Source organism: Daphnia pulicaria, chromosome 10, assembly GCF_021234035.1.
Source record: "Daphnia pulicaria isolate SC F1-1A chromosome 10, SC_F0-13Bv2, whole genome shotgun sequence".
NCBI classification, from domain to species: Eukaryota; Metazoa; Arthropoda; class Branchiopoda; order Diplostraca; family Daphniidae; genus Daphnia; species Daphnia pulicaria.
The window spans coordinates 5,901,514-5,915,231 of record NC_060922.1 but is presented as its reverse complement, the minus strand read 5'-3'; the positions used below and the strand labels follow the sequence as shown (position 1 = coordinate 5,915,231).

The window sequence follows — 13,718 nt, the reverse complement described above, 5'->3', positions numbered from 1 at the left end:
AAGTAGCCTGTCTTTTCGCACGAAATCACTTGTTAAAAAAAGACGAAATCTCTTTTGTTTACAAATGTTCTGTTATCTCCCGCAGACTTTTACATGCTCAGTGAATAATACAGTATAGTCTATTTGATTATTTAGCCTTTGTTTGGAAATATAGCAAGGTGGACAAGATCTTCTTTTGTATACAAACGGTGACCTTCTCTCTGCTGCCTATCGAAACCAAGAGTACCGACATGGTTTATTTGGAGACCGATATAAATCATGCGCAACGATTTGAGATACCAATCTGCTCACGAAACCGTATCCCCCTGTGTCTGTGTACGGCCAAAGATGACCCAGAAGATAATACCACAAACCAACAGATATATAGCGATGGCATTGAAAATTTTTTAAAAAATAGACAAGATCGCTGGCTGCTTGCTTTCAGTTTTCTCCCCTTTGGCTATAGTGAAATTTGAATGGAAAATAACGGAGTCGTAAAAACAAAACAAAAAAAGTTTCCTCCGACGACAGAAGAGGGGGGGAGAAGAGACCGCCCCCAACGGGAGGTGCGACGTCAGACGACGCTGAGCCAGCGACGCTTGCCATTGGGTGTAGTATACTATACAGGCCAAAAATGACCGAGTGCCCAGAGTTGTGCGCATTGTGTGTTGCATAATTGGGTCAACTGAAGAAAGAAAGAGTTGAAACGGCGATAGACCTCCTCCAGCACCTTCACCGACTATATAAGCCCGAGTCGGTCGGATCCAAAGTCATCAGTTGTTCAACTCATCAACACAAGTCAACATGAAATTGGTAACTTGGCAAAACATTTTTCTTGTTCTTCTTCTTCTTCTCTTATATAAATTCACTAGCTTATTTAACTTTACGACATTTTTTCGAATTAGTTCGTCATCGCCGCTCTCTTGGCCGTCGCTGCCGCCGCTCCTTCCGGCTACAAGCCGGAATACAAAGCTCCCGAGATCACCATCGTCAGCCAATCCGACGTCCGCAACGTCGACGGCAGCGGCCAATGGAGGTAAGCAATCTTTGTCCAGCATTTGTTTTCTTTCAATTGATTCGATTATGTATAAATCGATTGATTTCTTTATATTATAGCTACGCTGGATCTGACGGCACCACCCGCGATGAAGCTTACGAGCAGAAGACCTTCAAGGGAGTCACCTACGACTCTTACGGCAAAGAGTCTTACGGTGATGTCCAGGGAAACACCAACAAGGGATCTTCCTACTGGGTCTCCCCCGAAGGCCAGCGCCTCACTTTGACCTGGGTCGCCGATGATGCCGGATTCCAGCCCAAGGGTGACCACTTGCCCGTTGCTCCCGTCCACGAATTCGAACTCCCCGTCGCCCCAGTGCACATCCCCTTCGACGGCAAGGGCTTCAAGATCTACTAAATTCATCTCTGATTGATCTCCAATCAATCGCCTCCATGTTTCTCTCTCCTTTTATCTCCTTTTTTTTATTTTACCACCTGCATCGCTCCTGGTTTCTCTTCGATTCTCTGTCAATGTGGGAACCATGATATCTTTTGCAGATAGTATTTATTTGTATCGCAAATATATCTGTTCAAATTCGATTCCAATTATTCTTTTTCGTTCTCATTTCTTTGTTTTTCGTGTCGCGCTACGTTGCGCAATCGTGTGCACACCCTTGACAGGGCCAATTCGCCAAATGGGGACAGCTGCTGTGAATGTGCTGCCCATTTTCGTCATCATTCACTGACATTTATCAAAATTGTTTTTCTCACGGTGCGGCTAACAACACGGTATGATTAAAATAAATGGATACAAGACAAACTAAACGTTATTTACACGAAAGGTAACTTTCCCCGCATGAATTACCGTAAGACCTGCTGTAGTTTTCATCATCAACATTATTAGATTTTTAAAAAGGAGGAAAGAAAAGCAAATATGGTTGGTGAATGAAAGCACAGCTGACGCAACATTGCGTCAAATGAGACCACACACACAACTTAGTCTCAGCAAGAAATTGCGAATAAGCCAAAACGTTGAAATTGCATGTACAGTACGTGTAGGCCAGCAGACTTAAATATTTTAGTGCCATACTCGCGTTGTTTATCGCCAATTGATGTCTCTGATTACACACCCACGTTTTTCTTGCAATATTGCCTCTGTAAAGGGTTATATTTATATACATGCGATCGTAAAAGAAAGCCAAATGGAACAAGAAAAGCGAAAGAAAAAAATCTTTTAGTAGTTTTTATGATTATCAGCACCATTATATCGCTATAGATAGGAATGTTTGGTACGTGAAAGCGTGTGACGTATCTCCCCCCCCCTGAAATTGATGGCCCGTGTTATTTCGATATCTAGAAATCCGGAAAAGATTACGGCACGTTCAGATCTCCCTGGACAATAATAACTCAGGCATATAACAACAATTAAAGTTCGGAATTTATTTTTCATTTGTTTTCTGAAATTGCAGTTTTATATCATCAGTTGTTGTTGTTGCCCACCTTTTTCAGTGGGTCACAAAAAGATATAGATAACATTATATCCAATTAATATGGTGGAATGCAGCACAAATAGAGGTGCGCAATAAAATATGAAAACATAAGTCCCGGGAGAAAGTCATTGACATTTGAAGGACACCACCACCAGCAAGCGTGTGCGGCTTTTGAAATACAAGAGAACAAAATAACTTGTAGACTCGGTGTCTGACAGAATAAAAAAAAAGTGTCGAGGGAATCTGATTATGGAAATGAGTCAGGAGAGGAGAGAGAGAGCGTCAAACAATTCGGTAACCGCCACGGCCATACACGTACGTCTGCCGACAGCACCTCTTATAGCGGTCTAGTAGTCTATAAAATGGGCTCTGACGGATCTTACTGGTGTCACTTGGACTCAAGAATTCCATCCACCATGAAAGTGGTAAGTGAAATGATAGACTTTAGATGTTCACTTTGTGAATATTTGAATTTGAATTGCAGTTCATTTTTGGCGTACTCATTTCCATCGTTGCTGCTGGATCCATTCCGGCGTACGGAGACAAACGTCCGGACATCGTGAGCCAATCAGACGTCCGTAACGTCGACGGCAGCAGCCAGTGGAGGTAATAAATTAAGTCTCTTATCCTTAATCGTTCGCCAATATAATCAATTTGAAAACGATTCAGTTTCGCTGGATCTGACGGAACTACTCGCGAGGAATCTCAAATTCAAAAGCAGTTGACTTCCGGATATGACAAAGAGACGGCGTCTGGCAACACCAACAAGGGATCGACTTACTACATTTCGCCGGAAGGCCAGAAAATCACGCTGACTTGGATTTCCGACGAGAACGGATTCCAGCCCAAAGGCGACCACTTGCCAACTCCTCCTCCCGTTCCGGAAGAGATCGCTCGTATGCTGTCCACTTTGCCCAAATTGGCCGAGTCTTACAAATCTGTTTAAACCCATCAAATCCTTCAAGTCATTTCAATTCTTGCATATTTAAAGATGTGAAACATATGTTGACGTTGCGTAATTTTGGTCAAAACAAATATATATAGAAATCAAGTATGTGGTCATACTAAATGGAAACCTTGCTCTTTGAAAGAATAAGGAAAGTACTTGAACTCGTTAGTGGTCAAACAACTGGATCCCGGAGCGTGTAGACTGTGTCACTGTGCCAAATTGCATTTCGACTTTCGCGAAATCGTTGCGAATGCTGTAAGGAAATGAAGGTGGGCGCTATATATTTTAAATTCACGTTGAACCAATTGTTATTTGCAAGGGCGAATTGCTTGGGATATCCCGATAACAATTGTTCGTGAAGCCATACTAACTATATAGCTATATAGAGGACAAATAAAGCGTCCAACTTTATACATTGCAATTGAATTGGAAGAAAGTTGGGCTGAAGCGAGGACGATTTCACGCATTGAGCACAGCCCTGCAATGGGATACGGCTATACTACAGACGAGGATATAGCTGGCTAAATAGCTGCCTGCTGGGCTCTGCTATACAGCGGGTGAGGAAAATAAAGTGGAAGAAAACAAAGAAAAAACGTTTATCGAACAGAAGTAGGACAGAACGTTACGAGTATTATTATACTACATCTTTACACCCCCCTTGCATTTCTTCTGCTGCCGAGCTGTTGGTATATAAAGGTGCGTGGGAGGACCGTAGAAATGATCAGTTGCTCATTTGTTCTACCGGACTCAACATGAAATTGGTAAGGTTTTATCGTATAAATTCGATTTCTTTTAAATTCTTACAATTGAACTGTGACAGTTCGTTATCGCTGCTCTCTTGGCTTTGGCTTCCGCCGCACCATCCGGCAGCACTTACGGTGGATACAAACCCGCCATCAGCATCGTAAGCCAATCTGATGTCCGCAACGGTGACGGAAGTAGCCAGTGGAGGTAAAGTGCTGTACATTTGTTCAATTCTGATTGGATTAATTCATTCAAATTGAATACTTATGTACTCAGCTACGGCGGATCTGACGGTACCACACGCGAGGAGGCTCAGTCTCAGCTACCTGGAAGCGGCGGCGACTACGGTTACGGCGGTGGAAACACCAACAGAGGAGCAACTTACTGGATTTCACCGGAAGGCCAGAAAATCTCTTTGACATGGACAGCCGATCAGAACGGTTACCTGCCGAAAGGTGACCACTTGCCAGTCGCCCCTGCTCTCCCCTACTTCCGCACTGGTCTCGGCATTTAAATCACCTCGTCTGACGCAACTATTCCAGGCTGACAAAGTCAATCTTATACATGCCGACCTCTTAATATATTGTTGCAAATATAATCAGTCAGAGAACAAAAAGAGAAAACGGAGTTGATTTTTGTTTCACTTTTCGCATCGACGCGCGGACACATTTTGGACATGCACGTCAATTTGTTTGTCACTTGTTGAAAGTCGGTTGATCTCCTCGTAAATAAAAGGGAAAAAAAATAATTTCCATATAAGAAAAGAAGTGGTCAAAATCTCAGAAGCGGAAACCAGTTATTATGGCCGAGTGAAAGTCAACGACATTTGATGGATTAACACTTGCAAAAGTGTTGACACTACACGAAATTAATTTTGTATGCAGATTCAATATGATCCCATGTAAAATTGCACCATTTTCTCATTTTAAGATATCGGATGGACATAATGTGGATATTTAGAAATTTACTTTAACTTGAGATTTTCTCATGTTTTTTTTTCACTAAGAACGCAGTCCATCGCAGTTTCAACATGTACATAGTTAAGGATGAACACACAAAATCGTTTTACTATCCGAGCAGGAGAAAACGGTTAAAAAAGTGTGGGGTTCGCAAAAGTCGGAGGACTAACGGCAAGGAAACTTTCACCGATACTTAACGTTTGTATACGGGTAGTACATATTTAGCCATACATGTGTCTAGCTCGAGTGGATCTGAAATTATTGGTTGGATCTTCACGATGAATGACATTTTCATGTGGTGGTCAGTCAGAAGTACAAAAACCTCACACAAAAGACAACATTTAATCCAAGCTATTATATATAAGTTGCATAAACAATAATGCCGCTAGTATTACGTAAGAATTCTCTCCGGTTCTATACTCAGTTGAGAACACCCATGTTTTTTTTCCTTGACAAACTTTTCCTCCAATGCAGCATAGCAGCTTAACTAAAAGCCATTTGCAGGTACCCACTTACCTTTTTATGTGCTTTGTATTATTGCCTTTTGTCAGGATTATTGCTCCAGAGATTTTCTTTCTCTAATTTCTTTTTCGATAATTTCCTTTCCTTTTTTTTCACCATTTCATTGGCCATACATTTTGCTAATGAACCAGTCCCCCCCCCCCAAAAAAAAAATGCAAATACTTTTAATTTAAAAAATAAGTAACTATTACGCAAAAAATCAAATAAAACAATTCATTTTATTTCGGCGTAGTTTTCTTTGGGAGTTATAGGGCATTACAGGAGATTCCAACACCAATACAAACAATTAAACCCATGCAATTAATGAAGCGCCCAATTTTTTTTATCGAGTTTCGAAGAAAGTTGGGCTGAATAAGCGAGGACGATTTCACACATTGAAAACGTATGGCCAATGCAATGGGCGCGGTCTCGTACGAGGATATGGGGGACTGCCGGCCGGGATGGTGACAAATAAACAGGTGCGAAAAGCTCTTAAATCGAACAACTAAGTAGACCAAAACGTCGGGTATTACACCTTTCGGTTTCGTCTACCGCGGAGGTATATAAAGCTGGGCGAAAGACCCAAGAAAACATCAGTTCTTGTTCAATTGTTCTACCAACCCACCAGACCCACCATGAAACTGGTAAGATTTTATCCGACAAATTCATTCGCATTAAGATATAATTCTGTGATTTCATTTCGCTTACTTATAAACTAAGTAAAGTGCATTTCCGGTAAGTGTTTTATCTCAAAATAGGAAGCGTAGTAGAATTCAAATATTCGAAAACCAGTTATAAATGCTACCAAACTTCCTATATAGAGACAAGAAACGGGTTTTACCTAAAGAACTCACAGGTCGTTTCGAATTCGAGTTTCGAGAAAACAATGCTTTATGCTCTTTGCCAATAATCGCAGTCAGTTACCAAAAAAAGAAAAAGTATAACCTGTTTGTTCGTAAAACCGACAGTTTGTGATCGCTGCCCTTTTGGCCGTGGCCGCCGCTGCCCCAGCCGGCACACCTTACGCCGGATACAAAGCCCCTGAAATCGCCATCGTGGCCCAGTCGGATGTCCGCAACGGCGACGGAAGCGGAGCGTGGAGGTGAGTGATGTGGTCATCTCCTTAATAAATTTGCAACAGGATTTAATTTGTGGAATTTTCTATTATTCATTTGCAGCTACGCCGGATCGGATGGAACCACTCGCGACGAGTCTTACGCCCAGAAAGCCCTTCCGGGCTACAAGGACGCTTACGGAAAAGAATCTTACGAATCCGGAGCTGGAAACACCAACAAGGGAGCTTCCTATTACATTTCCCCTGAAGGCCAGAAGATCACTTTGACCTGGGTCGCTGACGAGGGCGGATTCCAGCCCAAGGGTGACCACTTGCCAGTTGCTCCCGTTCACGTTTACGAGCTCCCAGTGGCTCCCGCTCTCCCCTACTCCCGCACTGGACCTGGATACTAAATATTCGAAAATACTCTTTCTGATATCTAATTGCATAATCCGTCGGTGATGAGTATTCGACGAGCTCGAGTCCGAATCGTGCCGAGATAATATATTTTTCGGGTGTTTGTAATTTTAGCTAAATACTACGTGCTGCTCATTAATTGATACTCTCCTTTGGCAGTTCACATAGTTGTAATCCATCAATTTCTCCTACTAACCTTCACGCCCCCCCCCTCTTCCCTTCACCCTCAATCCCAATGATGAGAAACTATTAGCTCCAAAATTATCGTTGGAATTTTAGAAAAAAACAAAATAATAATTATTGAAATACATCATGTCAGTTTGATGCTAACCTTATAGTACGAGCCGATTTCCTGTTATTATTTGGTTACAGATATCCACTGATTTATTAGACAAGCGTCTGCCTCTTAATTAATCATAAGCCAAAAAAGAAATGTTTGTCTTTCTTGACAATCGCCTCGAGCGAGGAAAATGAAACCTATATAATACAAAAAACATAGAGTCGGTTAAATCGCATAACGTATTGCCGAAGTCTAAATTTCCCCTCTGGCTATAGTGAAATTTAACTGGAAACTGTAAATAATAATAACAGTTTGGCTATATGGGACGCGACTGACACACATCAGCAGCTAGGCAACAAGGCAAATAAAGGAGCAAGCGATTGGATAACAAAGAGAATCTAGCGAAGCGCATGCGGCCATAGCGACTGCTGCTGCTGTGCATGTGTGTGTGTGTGTTGCGCAATTAGGCCAATTGGAGGCGGCAGACAACATGAAAAGGCGCCGGTGGGAGAGATAGTCCTTTCGCCGACTATATAAGACCGCCTACACCGGCTCTAAGGCATCAGTTGTTCAACTCGTCAACTAGAGTCAACATGAAGCTGGTAAAACAGGAATTTAAAAAAAAAATACACCTGCGCTGGCTGCTGGATTTCCCTCATCCAAAGCTCTTTTCTCGCTTTCCACCGAGCATTTCCATATGTTTAGACAACTGAATTTCGCTTTTCTTTTCCAGTTCGTCATCGCCGCTCTCTTGGCCGTCGCTGCCGCCGCTCCTTCCAGCTACAAACCGGAATACAAAGCTCCTGAAATTACCATCGTCAGCCAATCCGACGTCCGCAACGTCGACGGCAGCGGAGCATGGAGGTATAACTAACTAATTTTTAAATGCCCAGCATTCCAGCAAATGTTATTTTGAAAATTAGCTACGCTGGATCTGATGGCACCACCCGCGATGAATCTTACGCCCAGAAGCAGATCTCCGCCCCGGCCAGCAGCTACGGCAAAGACGCTTACGGAAAGGACACTTACGAGAAGGAGTCTGGAGCCGGCCACACCAACAAGGGCAACTCTTACTGGGTCTCCCCCGAAGGCCAGCGTCTCACATTGACCTGGGCCGCCGATGAGGCCGGTTTCCAGCCCAAAGGCGAGCACTTGCCAGTCGCTCCCGTCCACATCCCCTTCGACGGCAAGGGCTTCAAGATCTACTAAATGCATTTCCAATCTCACCAAAATCTCTAGTGACCGCGTCAAAGACCAATTTTCTCTTTTGTACAATGCTATAATATATTGATGTCAAAATACATCCAACAAGAAAAACTAAAATTGAAATAGCTATCCTTCGGAGTATCATAATGACACACATAAATGTAGGCTACAGCATATACATTTATATGAAACAAATTTAGCTGCAAGCGCGATATCTTTTATTCTTTTGTGTTAGAAAAATGGAAAACGAAAGTGTCGGTCGAGTGAAAGAGACGACATAAGAACTGAACTACTAGAATGGAGGCACCTATTACGTTCAAGGAATCAAGACCGGCCACATCACAAGTCCTCGTTTCTTTATAGTAGCTAGTCTCTTTTTTCACCTACATCTGTCCATGGACTGGATGGGTTGCTCTCAAGTGTGTGTTCATACTCCCTGCCGACTATAGCCGTGCCCAGTTTTTCTTTAACTTTTACCCACGTCCGCAGCAGCATGTGGATGAGGAAAGTGAAAGCACATATAATAAGGAATCCTTATATGGACTGATTCATTACAGCCGAAAGTCATTTACTCCTCGCTCAAAGGCAAAATAAGCGCCGAATGTTTTACGACTGCCAATTGATGTCACCAATTTGAAGGTTTCTTATCTTCTCTCCGGCTATGGCTGTTCTACGCCTTTTGATCGAGGCTGTAAAATCCGAAAGCCTTTAGTTGCGCAGCACAAATCAGACTGAACATTTCTTCTTTCAGGCGTTTAAACACATGCACGTCTAGTTGATCTCGTTGATCGTTTGACCAATCGAAGGACTCGATCGTCCTTCGGGATTATTCCATATTTTTTTACCTCCGCCCCGATTGATGGTTATCGGTTGACTTTCGAAGCGCCTTTTCTTTATTAGGTGATAAACTGTGTGTAATACTATGCCGTTGTTTTATACAAACGGAGTTGAAGGCTACATCATTCCATTTTCTCGCGGTTGGGGATCTCCTTCAAAAGCGTTTATCTATAATAATTGGCCTTGTCCGTGTTTCACAATGAACCTTCACGGTCTTGTATATAATATTCCTACCTACATCAAAGATGACTTGAATATTTCGGGTTTCAGGGTAGGGCTATAATCGGTTTTGCTTTAAAAAATAAATAAATCCTGAAATATTGGTTTTCAATCACAATCAGTTTGTGTGCGTGGCCTTAATTGGATCATTAGCCAAACCGCAATTCCGGAAGTTATGTTATGTCGAGTAAAATAGCGGTCGTAGGAAAACAGTGCCAATGCTATATACAACGACTAGTATTTGTTTTCTTTCTTTCTTATCGAGCAATGGTATGTTCAAAACGTGGGCGATGAGGATAGTGAAATTTGATGAATCAAGGGGCGTTGTCTGGATCACGAATGACTTACGGAAAAGAGTGAAATGGCAATCGCCGTTCGGTGCATGTGGAAAAACTTGGGAAAAACTGGGTCAGCCAAGCCAGCAAGGAAAGTGTTGAAGCCCAACACACTCCTTTCGCTGACTATATAAACTCGTCTGCAGCCGATTGTAAGACATCAGTTGTTCAACTCATCATCCCAAGACAACATCATGCAATTGGTAAAGAAAAAAAACAGCTTTTTGGCAGTCCAGTCCAGTTTATTTGCCGAGGCGATAGTCGCTAAAGTTTAAAGTTTCGGCTTTTTTTTTCTCTATCAAATTTTACAGTTCGTCGTCGCCGCTCTCTTGGCCGTTGCCGCCGCCGCTCCTTCCAGCTACGAGCCGGCCTACAAAGCTCCCGCTAGCTACGCTGCTCCTAGCTACAAGGATAACAAGTACGCCGATATCACCGTCACCAGCCAATCCGATGTTCGCAACCTCGACGGAAGCGGAGCATGGAGGTACTTATATCTAAATTATTTTGACTATTCACGCACTGTTAGTGCTGCAAAAAAGGATGATTAACTTAAAGAGCGCCTTCGTTATTTATTTTCGCAGCTACGCCCAGTCCGACTACACCACCCGTGACGAATCCTACGCCCAGAAGAAATTCCAAGGTAAAACCTACGACTCTTACGGCAAAGAATCTTACGGAGAAGTCCAGGGACACACCAACAAGGGATCCTCCTACTGGGTTTCCCCTGAAGGCCAGAAATTCACTTTGACCTGGGTTGCTGATGATGCCGGATTCCAGCCCAAGGGTGACCACTTGCCCGTTGCTCCCGTCCACGTCTACGAGCTCCCAGTTGCCCCAGTCCATGAGTACGAACTCCCCGTTGCCCCCGCTCTCCCCTACAAACGCACCGGACCCGGCTATTAAATTTTGAATCAAACCTTTACAGTTTGAGAATGGCACACCAGATATCGTGTCAACTATCCTAATTATACCAATCTAATTTATTGGTGTACAAATATATTACCGAAATTTTTGTTTAAAATTATCTCGTATTTCTTTCGTTTCAAACTGAGCGCTCTACTTTGGCAATTGCGAATAACATAATCGCTCAAGGCTTATTACTATGCAAAACTGAGATTTCTCAACAAAAAACTGGGTTTCAAGTGACTCCACCAAAGGCTATAGCTTCTCAAGTTCTTAAAACATCAAACTGGTACTTATTTTGAAATGGCATGGTGAACTGATGGTGATTTCCCCAGTGAAAGTAAAAATAACTATACTACTCTCCTTCAGGTGAAGTCTAATTTCTTTAGGGTCAACACTTTTGAAAACGAAACCCGGGAAAGTCCTGTCTTTATATGGGGTTCCACGTTGAATAACCTCACAGCAGCGATATCTCGTCAAACCAGTTACTGGATTCCGTTTCGAATGCAGCAGATCTTTATTATTCATGAAACACACGATTTCTCTAGACACCTCGATGGAATGTAAACACAAATCACAGCTCTAGGTGACTGTGGTAAATATTCATTCACCGGCAAACCACACAATCCACAAATGTTACGACTGGTAAACAACGAATAATAAAAATGTTGATCTTAAGAATTGTACAGCGAAATTGTTTTTGTTTAATCCTTGAAGGTGATGATTGATGGGCACTTTCATTTAATTTATTTAGGGAAGTTCCTGGATCGCGTCGAGATATAAAAAATATCGATTTTTAATACATCGATATTTAAAAAAAATGGCTAATTAAATATTAGTGTCGTCTGCTTTGTGCTTTCCCTACAGCTTTTTTAGTTTCGAAAAAGAAACGAATTTTAATAAGATTTCAAAGGAAACGGAACGATAACTTTTTGGGAAACGTACGTGACTGCACGAAAAGTAGCACAATGAATGAAAAAAATGACAAAAATGTGGTGTGTTTGTGGAGTGTTGTGTGAAACTCTGGTTTCGCGGCTCTCCAGCATGCTCTCCATTCCAGGCAAAGGTAGGTTAATAAAACAACTAAGAATACAATTGGAGTGATTATGGAAGGTTAAATAGAGTTAAAACTGCTCAAAATTTTTGAGATGTTAGTTCCTGACTAGCATTTACCATGTAAGCCCCCTGTCGAGACATAGTAGTTTGTTGGCACTTTATAACCTTTTCCTTTGTACAGATTTGAGGCCTGAGCCAGTCATCATGACCACAAGATATGGATGTTTTGCTTGTGCTGGACCTGGTGTTGACCTGTCATCAGCAACAATATTAGTATAACATCGCTTGGGTAATAATAATTTTCGTTACTTTTATTCCTGAGACCTGCTAGGTATTTCAATGATGCCTGTACTTATGCAGTACATTACATGGGAACCTCCAATTCTCCCATTTATTAACAATTATTAGGGTAGTTTACCCACTGTCTCATTTTCAACATCTCCTTAATACTTTTTGTTTCTTTCAAAATTTTTCGTAACCCATTGTCTATTTTTCATTTAGATACACAGCATCCCATTTGATTGGAGTAATTACCGATGTCGGCCTTGTTACGGATCTCCCAACTTCCCCATTCTTTAAATGTCCTCGTGTACACCCATGCGAGTGTGGGGGTATTCACGAGGACCTCCTTTTTCTTATTCCGCCTGGTGCTGGATTCGACTCATCAACGGATGGAGCACTTTTAGACGCCTGGCTGTATTTCCCAGGCTTAAAGGTAGGACAAAATTAATCTCTATTCTTACTTTTTGACTATCTGGTAGCGTTGATGATTATAAATCGTGAAGTACGGAGTACGATTATTCGTGAGCTATAGGCAGGGGTTATTAAAGTTATCAGTTAGGGTTCATTAAATAACTCGTTTGTAGAACGACTGCAGATCAGGCCCAGTTTTGTTACCTTACAACGTTGTCCGTGGGTAAACAAAAATATTTTAACAATAAGCTCTTCAAGCAAAGTGCCAAGATGGACCTGCCGCCCCACCGGTACCTCCTCGTTGAATATTGGCATTCATAACACATCAACAGCCATCGCCACCCTGTAATTTGCAACCTCTGTAGCCATAGTGAAATTTGATGATTCAACGACCCTGGCCTCAAAGTCTGGGGCACTGTAATGAATTTTCCGATATAACAGCAACGGCATGTGGGGACTGGGGACCGGCGTTGTAAAACGCGCGCTTTCCAATGTGTTCACCATCAGTTGGCTGTTAAATATTACACGATGACTTATGATGAAGCATCGGCCACTTTCTACTTACCTTCATCGTACACAGCCAACGAATCGCTATGTGGCATGGCTCAGTTTGACACTGAGATGTTTATCACCGCAGAGCGCCGTGCACCATCGCGTGAATTTAAAAATAGAATAATTTAGATTTCCTCAATGAAATCACTGTCGGCGTATAAGGGAAGGCCAGCAGCAATGTGATTTTGCGAAAGCGAGTCACCGGTGAAAGTCATGGACGTTCGAGGGGGGGGGCACCTTTTATGGAGTTCCTTTTATGCGATTTTAAACAGCAGAAAACACAGACGACTTTGTAGACTGGCTGTCTGACGCAACAAATCGACTGCTGTCGGGGAAATTTGAAGGTGCAATTCGGCAATATAGACAAGAGAGAGATGAGAGAGTCAGACGTTTCTATCTTGCTGCCATAGCAGGCTACAATAGTTTTTGCGGTAGGCCGTGTCGTTAAATTTGGTAGCAAATCCAGACATTTAAAGAACAACAGGTGAATCTCATGCGAACCAGTTACGCACAACAGGCGTAAGACATTTCATCAATTTCCGCAATCC

At 42.4% G+C, this 13,718-nt stretch overlaps 6 protein-coding genes and 1 long non-coding RNA gene across 7 annotated transcripts; all 7 read left to right on the top strand.

Annotated features, from left to right (window-relative positions):
• Positions 1-635: 635 nt before the first annotated feature.
• On the top strand, positions 636-1,575 carry LOC124314869 (cuticle protein CP14.6-like). The gene is made up of 3 exons (XM_046780283.1): positions 636-792; positions 885-1,015; positions 1,096-1,575. The coding sequence occupies exons 1-3, from the start codon at positions 784-786 to the stop codon at positions 1,391-1,393; spliced, it is 438 nt and encodes a 145-aa protein (XP_046636239.1). The 5' UTR covers positions 636-783; the 3' UTR covers positions 1,394-1,575.
• Positions 1,576-2,779: 1,204 nt separating this feature from the next.
• On the top strand, positions 2,780-3,516 carry LOC124314860 (endocuticle structural glycoprotein SgAbd-4-like). Its single transcript, XM_046780268.1, has 3 exons — positions 2,780-2,890; positions 2,950-3,071; positions 3,135-3,516. The coding sequence occupies exons 1-3, from the start codon at positions 2,828-2,830 to the stop codon at positions 3,409-3,411; spliced, it is 462 nt and encodes a 153-aa protein (XP_046636224.1). The 5' UTR covers positions 2,780-2,827; the 3' UTR covers positions 3,412-3,516.
• A 502-nt stretch (positions 3,517-4,018) lies between these two features.
• On the top strand, positions 4,019-4,774 carry LOC124314886 (pupal cuticle protein Edg-78E-like). Its single transcript, XM_046780305.1, has 3 exons — positions 4,019-4,175; positions 4,235-4,365; positions 4,435-4,774. Exons 1-3 carry the CDS (start codon positions 4,167-4,169, stop codon positions 4,670-4,672), a joined length of 378 nt encoding a protein of 125 aa, XP_046636261.1. The 5' UTR covers positions 4,019-4,166; the 3' UTR covers positions 4,673-4,774.
• Positions 4,775-6,107: 1,333 nt separating this feature from the next.
• LOC124314870 (cuticle protein CP14.6-like) lies at positions 6,108-7,419 on the top strand. The gene is made up of 3 exons (XM_046780284.1): positions 6,108-6,262; positions 6,587-6,720; positions 6,797-7,419. The coding sequence occupies exons 1-3, from the start codon at positions 6,254-6,256 to the stop codon at positions 7,083-7,085; spliced, it is 432 nt and encodes a 143-aa protein (XP_046636240.1). The 5' UTR covers positions 6,108-6,253; the 3' UTR covers positions 7,086-7,419.
• Positions 7,420-7,864: 445 nt separating this feature from the next.
• Positions 7,865-8,692, top strand: LOC124314876 (larval cuticle protein 65Ag1-like). The gene is made up of 3 exons (XM_046780291.1): positions 7,865-7,971; positions 8,103-8,233; positions 8,293-8,692. Exons 1-3 carry the CDS (start codon positions 7,963-7,965, stop codon positions 8,576-8,578), a joined length of 426 nt encoding a protein of 141 aa, XP_046636247.1. The 5' UTR covers positions 7,865-7,962; the 3' UTR covers positions 8,579-8,692.
• Positions 8,693-10,074: 1,382 nt separating this feature from the next.
• On the top strand, positions 10,075-10,987 carry LOC124314847 (larval cuticle protein 65Ag1-like). Its single transcript, XM_046780248.1, has 3 exons — positions 10,075-10,169; positions 10,278-10,450; positions 10,548-10,987. Exons 1-3 carry the CDS (start codon positions 10,161-10,163, stop codon positions 10,867-10,869), a joined length of 504 nt encoding a protein of 167 aa, XP_046636204.1. The 5' UTR covers positions 10,075-10,160; the 3' UTR covers positions 10,870-10,987.
• A 731-nt stretch (positions 10,988-11,718) lies between these two features.
• Positions 11,719-12,722, top strand: LOC124314981. The gene is made up of 3 exons (XR_006911454.1): positions 11,719-11,935; positions 12,107-12,214; positions 12,427-12,722. It is a non-coding gene; the product is annotated as an uncharacterized LOC124314981 (long non-coding RNA).
• Positions 12,723-13,718: the final 996 nt, after the last annotated feature.

Excerpts from the sequence above, each read along its gene's own strand:
- LOC124314869 (XM_046780283.1), top strand. Across the intron at positions 1,016-1,095 it reads GACGGCAGCGGCCAATGGAG|CTACGCTGGATCTGACGGCA; the intron begins GTAAGCAATCTT and ends TTTATATTATAG.
- LOC124314860 (XM_046780268.1), top strand. The coding sequence starts at position 2,828 with ATGGGCTCTGACGGATCTTACTGGTGTCACTTGGACTCAAGAATTCCA. Across the intron at positions 2,891-2,949 it reads TTCCATCCACCATGAAAGTG|TTCATTTTTGGCGTACTCAT; the intron begins GTAAGTGAAATG and ends TTTGAATTGCAG. Across the intron at positions 3,072-3,134 it reads GACGGCAGCAGCCAGTGGAG|TTTCGCTGGATCTGACGGAA; the intron begins GTAATAAATTAA and ends AAAACGATTCAG.
- LOC124314886 (XM_046780305.1), top strand. Across the intron at positions 4,366-4,434 it reads GACGGAAGTAGCCAGTGGAG|CTACGGCGGATCTGACGGTA; the intron begins GTAAAGTGCTGT and ends TTATGTACTCAG.
- LOC124314870 (XM_046780284.1), top strand. Across the intron at positions 6,721-6,796 it reads GACGGAAGCGGAGCGTGGAG|CTACGCCGGATCGGATGGAA; the intron begins GTGAGTGATGTG and ends ATTCATTTGCAG.
- LOC124314876 (XM_046780291.1), top strand. Across the intron at positions 8,234-8,292 it reads GACGGCAGCGGAGCATGGAG|CTACGCTGGATCTGATGGCA; the intron begins GTATAACTAACT and ends TTTGAAAATTAG.
- LOC124314847 (XM_046780248.1), top strand. Across the intron at positions 10,451-10,547 it reads GACGGAAGCGGAGCATGGAG|CTACGCCCAGTCCGACTACA; the intron begins GTACTTATATCT and ends TTATTTTCGCAG.